The 10,773-nt window shown below is 37.1% G+C and overlaps 1 protein-coding gene across 1 annotated transcript in view; it reads right to left on the reverse strand.

The window, feature by feature from the left end:
- Positions 1-10,773, reverse strand: part of insyn2ab (inhibitory synaptic factor 2Ab) — a 42,486-nt gene that overhangs the window by 10,415 nt on the left and 21,298 nt on the right. The window contains exon 3 of the mRNA XM_016544751.1: positions 2,649-2,720. Within this exon, the coding sequence (XP_016400237.1) occupies positions 2,649-2,720 (72 nt within the window). The remainder of the gene's footprint in view (positions 1-2,648; positions 2,721-10,773) is intronic.

A 10,773-nucleotide genomic window follows, 5' to 3' on the forward strand; every position in this document is an offset into this window, starting at 1 on the left:
TTTCATATGTGCTTATATGGGCTCCTTATATCATTTGGTTCTTTGGTGTCCTTTTGGAGTTTCTAAGTGTCCTTTTTTGGAAAGACATCTAAATTTATCTTGAAAAAATCTTGCAGAAAATACAGATTTTTGAGAATCACTCTTCAATCTTTTGGTTTACTTTGCTGGACATAGCAAATGATGACAAAATAAACATTTGAAACAAGATAAATGGCCTATGCTTAATTTCATGAAGTGTGCGATTAATCGCGATTAATCGCAGAAAAGGGGTGTGATTAATTAGATTAAAAATTGTAATCGATTGACAGTCCTAGTTATAATGTATTAATATTAAAATGCCATAAATAAATGTTGTTATATATTATTTTTGCTGTGAATTCACAAGTAGCACAGAGACCGGTGAAATGTCACTGGTATTGGTATCAGCTACTGAAAGTGGTTCATTAAAACCATACAGTGTAGAATGAAGTGTTTTGTTTGACCACACACACACACACACACAAACACACAGAAAGATTCATAGACTGCTCTAATTCACTAACCCCAACCAAAGCTAGGACCACCTTTCCCCTCTTCACCACCTCATCACTTTGGTAACTATGACAACCACATCACCTTCACCAATACATGTCTCTGTTTCTGCTCAGCATTCTTCTCATACTAATGTCACAGCATGTCCTCTTCTGTAAGAACATTCCAATAGTAGGTTATAGGGGATCTCTGGAAAAAGCATTGAGCTGCAATTTAACACCACTATATTGCTCACCCAAACCCACTGTCTTTCCACTGTGAACTGTTCCTGAGAACCAAAACCAATTATAGCTTTTACAAATCAGATCCTTCAATTTCATGGTTTACTTAACAATCGGAAACACCCCTGAGCAGAACAGATGAATATTCACGATAAACATACTAACAATCAAATAAACTGTCCTTTAACACAGATGTAAGCAATAATATCATATTTTACTAGTGCAAAATCTTAGATTTAATTTGATAAAGAATTTTTATTTGTTCTTTTCATTGAGTCTCTTTATAGTTTAACCCCAAATTAAAATTCTGGCATCATTTACTCACCGTTATGTCGTTCCAAATTAATATAATATAATATAATTAGGGCTGGGCAAGTTAACGCGTTATTGTCAACAATTATTTTATTGCGCGTTAACACAGTTTTTTTATTATTATTAAAGTCCATTGCTCTCTGGCTCTGAATACACACAGATAAACCATGGGTCACAGGAGGGGTGGGATGTTGATCAGTACTGGCTTCGGCCCCTTTCACAATATATTGCGAACTGATCTATATATAACTGAACTGCGCTCTGGCCCGCCTCTTCCAACCAAGCGTGGCACGGAGTGATCACACTAGTCAAACGAACCTGGCTTTGGGGGTCAGACGCACTCGGGCATGGTTAAGATTGCCTAGTGTGAGTACACCCTCATTCTCCCACATCCCGCACACACGAATCTCTACCCACCCGCACTCGCCCATCAAGTGTTGTCTTGCGCAACACTCTGTTGCGTTGGGTCCCGCGATAGTGCAGGTCTCTACTCGGAAGGAGCCTGTTATAATGTTATGACCGTCTGGACTCTGAGCATAACTTGTTTTTCTATAACAAACTATAAAATATCATTATTCATGCGAAAATCATGCGATTAATCGCAATTAAAAATTTTAATCGTTGCCCAGCACTATATAATATAATATAATATAATATAATATAATATAATAGCATTTTTGGGTGAATGTGTTTTAACTCTTCTCTATAATAGTGTAATTCTAGTCCTCTGGGCCAGTGTTCAAAGAGTGCTGATACAGTATGCATATCTGTGTGTATTTGACTTCCCTCACTGTGCAAACTGAATTGCATATTTTTTATTTCTTTTCTGACCCAAGTAATATATTCCAGGATCGTCTGGTAGGCGGTGAAATGCTGCATTTGTCTGATGATAGATGGCATGCCTTTATGTACATGTCACTGCATTTGATTACAATGTGTAAATAAATTAATACAAAAATGCTTGAGAGGCAAAATGTTTATGTTTTGCTCCCACGTGCCAGCATATTGTGTGTGTGTGTGTGTGTGTGTGTGTGTACCTGTTTTTCTATTCTGGTGGGGACTTAAAAGGTCTGCTGCATTCTAGGTTTCTAAGCCATATGGGTTTGAAATGACATGGGGGTAATTATTGCTTTTATAACAAAATCAGCAAACCTATACATTTAAGAGGAATAGTTATGTTTCTGAGAATCATACAGTTACATTTGCTACTTAACCTGCATTCCTATATAAAAGAAAAAATCTAGATTTACAGTTCATGCCATCTCTGAGTGTATTTTTCAATTGGTCTGGTTGGTAAAAATGTATAAAGTCCATATGTGGCATGCATCAAAGGAACTCACTCAGTCATGATATTTTTCATTTTATCCTTGAAAATTCTTATTGGTAGAAGAGCCCAGGCTAACAGTACAGATTTTACACTCTTTAGTTCTTCAAAGCTTTACTACAAACAGTGACAAATTTGCCGATATAATTGGACACCGTAGCTGCACTTGTACAAATGTGTGCCTTAGTATGCTCAGAATCTTTAAATCAAGGATTAATTTTTTGGCCAAGCTGAAAGATTTAGATATAGCAGAGACTCACCTGTATATGATGCAGGCACTGTTACGACACGTGTCACAGTTGGCTGTATCCTGCCCAGTTCGATAAGACAGTCTGTGGAAAAACAGTGTGTGATAAATGTAGCATCCATAAACAATAGAATTCATAACTTAAAGGGATAGTTCAAATAAAAGTAAAAATTATATCATCATCATCATTTACGTGTGCTTATTTTGTTCAAAACCTGTATGACTGTGGGGGAAAAAAGAAGATATTTTGAAGAATGAGGTTCAAACAACATTGGACCCTACTGACTTTTATTTTATGGACAAAAACACAGACATTTTTCAAAATATCTTCTATTGTTTTCCACAGAAGAAAAAAATCATACAGGTTTAGAACAACATGAGTTTTTTTTATTTTTTCCAATAACCTTTTAGCAAGGATGCATTAAATTGATCAAGTGACAGTAAAGACTTTTAATTGTTACAGAAATATTTACATTGCAAAAAAAATGCTGTTCCTTTCTATTAATCAAAGATTACTGAAAAAAACTGAATTACCATTTCCACAAAAATATTAATCAATACAACAGTTTTCGATGTTGATAATAATAAGAAATGTTTCTTAAGCACCAAATCAGCATATTACAATCATGTGACATAGTGCTGGACGGTATATCGGTTCATACCGAATACCGGTTTTTATTTTTGTATTAATTTTGAAAATACCACAATACCGGTATGTGTCACTTAAACAACATTCGGAACGCGACACTGTTTCAAAGGGGTGTTGCACTGTGGTGAGGGAACAGCTGTGTGTGTTACTAAGCGTGAAAGTTCCGAAACTGAAGCTGTAGAACTAATAGAACGTGATGACACAGAAGAACTCATCCACAATATCCACATTGACCGCCACAAATATCCACCGCCCCCAAATACCGTGATATAAATTTTTGGTCATACCGCCCAGCACTAATGGGACACTGAAGACTGAAGTAATGATGCTGAAAATTCAGCTTTGCCATTACAGGAATAATTACATTTTAAAATATATTAAAATAGAAAACAGTTATTTTAAATTGTACAAATATTTCACAATTCAACAGTTTTTATTGTTTTGTTTTTTTATTATTAAAAAAATGCAGCTATGGTAAGCATACGATATATCATTATATTTAATTCAGTAAAATGTTTTCATTGATTTACAGCCTTGATTATTTCTTCTGCATTGGTGTATTTTATTAACACAGGGCCTCTTGCAGATTATTGCTTTATTCTGACCTGTTCCCAGGATTCCTTTACATTATTTAATGATGGAAGACACCAGGATTGAATTCCTTGTATCTATCCGCTGTTCATTTGTGGCCCTTGGGCTTCAGCAGCATTAATGTATGTACAAGGGGATGATGGATCATGCACTAGCTGGCATACTTGAAGTGGATATATTATTTGTGTGCTAGTGTGACACTGTGACACATGCCTAGCATTTCTCCAAAGACAATAACAGGTCTGCACCCAGCAGCCATGCAGTTATGCATTTTCATTAAAGCTTAATGAAAGCCTAATTGGATCACTTTATCCCTCTGAGCACTCAAGTGTCAGGATGGTCATTGATATTCTGCATTCAGTTGGATCTGACGTTGCTGAGGAGTTCACGCGACAGTGGTTACACATGTAATGTCCAAACGTAGAAGAGCGATGTTTTGCAATGCAGTCGGCGAGAACAACACCTGAACTGAGCTTTTACTTTACTTGTTTATAGACTAAAATAAATGATATTTTTAGCATAATGATATTTTTCCCTGTCTGCTCAGAATAAGTGCACTACGTCATGGTAGGAGAGAGCTGTACTTAAAAGGAAGAAAATCAGTTTTTCAGTTTGATCTGGAATACATGGGAATGAGATGAGATTGAACCCTTCGTCATGGCAGAAGCACTGGAGAGGAATTATCCTAAAGGTCAGGAAGGGCAAGGAATTATTGGTAGTCAGGGTGACCCAAAGAATAGCCAATGTGACGATGAGGTCTGTTGGAGGTGTGTGCCGGTTGCTGTGTGTTTAGGCATTTACTCATGCTCATTTCACTTCAAACCTGAATGATTTTTTTTTCTCTGTGGAACACAAAAAAAATATATATATATATTTTATAAAAAGTCAGTGGGGTCCACTGTAGGGGTGTGCGATATGTATTGTCTACGATAATACCTCAATTGTTGTTAACAATGTGTGAGCTGACAATATGTCACTCACATTGTGAAAAGCTGAGTTTCAGTACTGAATGAATCAGAATTTTTTAACAATAATAATTTGTTAAATTTTTTAACAATTAATTTTTTCGTTTGAGTGAAATATTTAATAATCTAGTCATAAAGCTTTGTTTCTGAATGAATCAGCCATTTTGAATGAACAGTTTGAATGAATGATTCAATGACTTAAAGGGGTCATATGATGCTGCTAAAAAGAACAGTATTTGGTGTATTTGGTGTAATGAAATGTGTTTATGCGGTTTAAAGTTAAAAAAACACATTATTTTCCACATACTGTACATTATTGTTTGTTCTCTATGCCCCGCCTAGGAAAAATTGAAATCGCATCATATGACCCCTTTAAGACAGTGACTTGCCTCTACTTATTTGTGGCTTTCGATTTATATTTAAATATATGTTTATGAATATATATAATTATACACACTTAAATATAAAATATAAAATAAAAACTGCATTTAAAGCACTTTAAAAGCAAGTAAGAGTTTGACATAAAACTCGACACATATAGACCTACATATAATAAGGTCAAAATTACCACTGGAAATCAATTTAGAGGGGCAAATATCAACCCTTAATGAAAAAGCTTGTTTCTGTCATTGCTGTGAACTAACCACTGCACATAATTTGAAGAATACAAAAAGCTTTCATTATCAGATGCCCACAACAGCCCTAAACCAGCACAAAAACAAAATATTGTCTAATTATCGTTAACGACAAAATCTCATTTTTATTCATATCGCACAGACCTAGTCCAATGTCGTTTTGGTCCCAACTGACATTCACTGTATGTACAAAAACAGTTGAAATATTCTTCAAAATATCTTCTTTTCTGTTATGCAAAAGAAAGTAAGTCAACCAGCTCTGGAACAACATGAGGGTAAGTAAACGATAACAGACTTTTCATTTTTGTGTAAACTATCCCTTAAAACTAATATCACCAGCTGGTAGTTGGTTTGTTGCTTATCTAAGATGGTCTACCAGCTTACACCGATTAATAACCAGCTTAGACCAGCTAGAAACCATGTTCCAAAACAGCTATGGAATAATTTAGAGTTACTAGGTCCCTTTCTCCTCTGCTAAAGTGTGAATGTGTGGAGCATACAGTAATATTATGTATATATTTCAGTTCTTTTAAAATAAGTATTGATCAGACTGTGTGTGCGTGTCACTGAATCACACAAGTGCTTTGTGTTTTTTCCCTGCGAGCTGGCTCTCCGTTATTGCAGACATCAGCTCTGTTGAAAGACACGCTCTGCCCTCTCTCGCTGGAGGTATGCCCTGAGTGTGCAAGGAGGAGACACACTGCTACGTTCCTGGAATAACCTGTGAAAATCTGACACTGGCAGCAGAAGCACGTCTACACACTGTGTAATAGAGTGCTAATGTTTCTTTCTAACATGAATACACAATGGCTCAGTATGCCATTGAAATTCGGCGAATGCTGTTAGGACATACTTATGTTTGCACTAGCTAATGAAAATGATACGTGACAATGTCAGTAAGAGCGGCATCTGATGATACTCAGATTGAAGTCCTTTGACTTCAGACACAAAAATCCACTGGAAGCTGCTCATGGATAATTCATTTGTTGATCATCAAAGACAGAATATACAGAGAAGAACTAGATTTTTATATTATCTAAAAGAAATGTGAGTGAAGGTTGCTTAGGATTGGAAACCGGTTGATGTTTGACACCCGGTAACAGAGAGACGAAACACCATACTAAAATACTTGGACAGTTTCCAGCAATATTTATTCAACAGTGCTGCAACACAGATATCATGACACACAGCAGAACCAGTTTTGTTTGTTTTGAGAACAATGACTTTTTATGAGTTGGTTCCTTTTTAGTGAATCAGAAACATATGGTGCAACCAGTGTAGTCCAATTCCTGAACTAATGACTCGTGAGCAAATTCTTTTTAATGAATTAAAAGCAGAAGGCGCTAACACTGTCGGTTTACAGAAAGAGTGACTCTTACGAGCTGGCTTGTTTAGAGAACAAAAACTCCTTTGAATGGATTCCTTTTTGGTGAATCATAAATATACAGTGTAACCAGTATAGTCCATTTACAGAACGAATGACTCTCAAGAGCCAGTTCTTTTAAAAGAATTAAATGAAATTTAATGAATCATATTGCACTAACAATGTAGTCCATTTACAGAATGAGTGACTATTATGAGCCGGTTCTTTTTAGTGAATAAAACATTATACCACAACCAGTGTAGTCCATTTACATAATGAATGAATCTTATGATTTGGTTCTCTTTAGTGAATCAAAAGCACAATATGCAACCAGTGTTGTCCACTTACTGAAAAACCGACTCTAAGTCGGTTCCTTTTAGTAAATCAAACACATTTTTTGTGTACATCTAACAGATAAACCTGATCAGTTAGAGTTACATTTAAATTCATTTATTAATGAAATCATTCCATTATTTAGCACTAAAATTGCATTTCTTTTTCCTAAATATATATTTCTGAAATATATTAAAACATGAATTGAAACCACAACCATTCAATTCTTTACATTTTCATCCAGACACTGACAATCTGTTGCCGTCTGGATAGGCTATGGAAGTCACTGGCACACTAATGAGCCAGACAGACATGATAATGATTAAAAAGCAGTTCAGGCGGCTGGATCTCAATTTGGATACATCACCCAGTGACTGTCCTTGGAAAGTACTGCATTAAAAAAAGCTGCTATCGTCTAATATAATGGTGAAATGAGCCTCGGCGAGTGGAACAAAATGTGTTAAAGTACTTGTGGAGAAAATGTATATTGTTGCTAATTTGAAGCCTCAGCAAAGATAAAGTTATTCCTCCTCGACAATTATCTTGCAGTTGCCTCCCAAACAAGAAACTCATGGGATCTGTCATGTCTGTTTTGGGGTTTTGTTTCTTGTTTAAGTTTGTCTTTTTTTTTGTAGTTTAGTCATGTTTATGTTTGCTGGTTTGTCATGTGATTCCCTTGCCCTCATGTACCTTGCCGTGTGCTCCCTTAGTCAATGTGTCATGTTGTGATTGGTTAGTCACGTGTCCTATGTTCTCATTGGATCTTTGTCTTGATTGTTCTAGGTGTCTCTTGTTAGTGATTAGTGTCTTTGTATATATAGCCCTTATGTTACTATTGTCCTTGGTCTAGCTTTGTTCGTGTAATCCACTGCTGGTGAGTCTATGTTCATAGTCAAGTTTATATCAAGTTCAAAATCGCGTTCAAAATCGCAGGCAATTCATTGCCGATTTTGTGTAGCTTGTCAGTGAACTACGGCTCTGTGTAGTAAATGCCGCTCCATCTGAAAGCACGTGCTGGAGATTTACTACTAATCACCAGAAGCAGCTTTACTGACGAGATGCGCATGAACATCGCATTCGATTTTTTGCACAGCCCTACAAATAATCGGTTTGTAATCGGATTGATGGCTCAATCAGTCTGAAAAGCCTTCATATAAACACCTTAATCGATCCGATTGAGCTCGATCGGAATGAAATTTCGATCGGATTGAAGGGGGTGGTTTATTCCTTTTCTAATACGATTGAGAGTGCGTGTAAACACTCGATCGGATTGAACCCCGAAACTGAAAGGACTGCACATGTGCAAAGACGCAGAAATAGCGTAATGACGTATGACGCGCGGAACGAGCGGTTCTTCCTTTTGAATAAAGTGTTGTATAAATGCGTGTCCTGTTATTACAAAACTCTCTTTTCACTCGGCAACTGTGATGTGGAGCAGGACAACCTCCCACCGGTCAATGTTTTGGATTCTCATCCACAGGCCACACATTTTGGGCGTGGGGAGGGGCATTTTTACTGCGTGATAAATATGAGCCCAGTCCGATTGAACCAAAAATTGTGCATGTAAACGTAGCCACTTTAAACTGGCCTGTCAGTCATCTTGTCACCGTTAACATCCTCTACAATTAAATAACAGATAACATTAAATAAATATTTTTACCAGATTAAATGTTGATTATTAGTAACTCAAACCCCTTTATCTAAACCTCTCTACTTAACTGTCAGTTGCGCACATCCGCCATGTTTGTAGTTTTTAACGCTTTTTATTCGTGTTTATAGTTCTGAACCGAATCCTTCGCCAAAGCGCAATGGATTGTGGGCAATATTAGCCATTAGAGTGTGCAAGGATCAACACTTCAAAAATCGACCTGAAATAGTAGACCATCCGGGTACTTCTGGCATACTCTTTTCAGCATACCATGCTTTGGGACACACTTATTTTAATCTCACATACTATTTAGGATGGATGGTATTAACATTGAGCCGCAGGGATTGTATGCCTGAGTTATAGCAATTTCCTGTTTCATGGCGAAACATCGAAATTTATCAGGCCGCCACGGTCATGCCCTTTGATGAAAACTCGTACACGTACATGAAACAGCGGGAGGGGTGCTTCGTTGAAATTTTATAGGTGGCGCTATTGGGCCATTTTGCATTGCCCAATTCTGAAACCCATATCAGATGTCAATTTTCGCCAGTTCTGAGTGCAAAGTTTCGTGAGTTTTCGAGCATGTTTAGGCTGTTCAAAAATTTGATTAACTTTGGAGAAGAAGAATGAACAGAGCAATTCCAAGAGAGTCCTCGTACCATTGGTGCTCGGGCCTTAAATATGTATTGTTATATATATATATTGATTAATAACACCCTTTTTCTGTGATTATTCGCGATTAATCGCACACTTCATGAAATTAGGCATAGACCATTTATCTTGTTTCAAATGGTTATTTTGTCATCATTTGCTATATTCAGCAAATTAAACCAAAAGACTGAAGGGTGATTCTCAAACATCTGTATTTTCTGCAAGCTTTTTTCAAGATAAATGTAGATGTCTTTCCAAAAAAGAACTCCAAAAGGACACCAAAGAACCAAATCATATAAGGAGCCCATATAAGCACATATGAAAGAAAAAAAATGCAAAAAAAAAAATCTGAATTGTATAGTATGTGTACAGTGCAACAGCAAATAGCTTTTTTTACATTTTAGAGAAGTCAAGTTGCTATACCGAACAGGACCACATGGTGATGCCAAAAAAACACTAAACCAACCGCTACGTATTCACTTTCCAGCTCAGACTGCATTGGTTAGCTTATGGGGCCATCACGTGATGAATGAACGACTCAAACCCGAAGACTCGAGAGATTAACTAATCAATTCTCTTTCCGGCTCAGACTGCATTGGTTAGCTTATGGGGCAGTCACATGATGAACGAACGACTCGAAAAACCCGAAGACTCAAAACAGGTGAACTACTTGACTAATTCCAGTACAGAACCAATAGGACGTTGTGCATGCGTGACTGAACGAATCACTCCCCGAGACGACTCGTTCTTCCCGGGTCACATTAAAGGTTCGTTCAAAATTAACGAATCGTTCAAGAACGACCCATCACTAAGTTGTACACGCATTATTATAACGGACTCACGCATGCTTACTGTACGACTCCTGTACGCCACCGCAATAGTCTTTACCGTGATTGCAGTCTTCATCCATCAAAACTTTACTAGCGAGACTGCTTATCCAGTCAAGAAAACGTAATTTGCGTCTCATCTGGCCATACAGCGGTGGGATGTGTTGACAATCTGTTCAGTCTGTACTTCACACAGTGCGATGTGTGAGGGCTCGCACTCTTCAGAGACAATCACAGAATATGACAGAGCTTGTGTTCAAAAGCAAAACACACTGGAATTAATAATTCACTGAAAACGCAACACGAGTCTCTGTTCTCTCTGCAATCTCTGATGTAATCAGCCTGGTTTCCTTTATATTAGCGCTGTTTTGGACGGATTGTTTGAATGCATTCGCTTACTGGATCATTGGACTGAAAACTTTCCCGGAGTTTAGCGGCTTAAAATGATCTAATCGCAAGCAGAGTAGCAAAATTGG

Source organism: Sinocyclocheilus rhinocerous, unplaced genomic scaffold (genome assembly GCF_001515625.1).
Source record: "Sinocyclocheilus rhinocerous isolate Xijiao unplaced genomic scaffold, SAMN03320098_v1.1 scaffold8, whole genome shotgun sequence".
NCBI lineage: Eukaryota > Metazoa > Chordata > Actinopteri > Cypriniformes > Cyprinidae > Sinocyclocheilus > Sinocyclocheilus rhinocerous.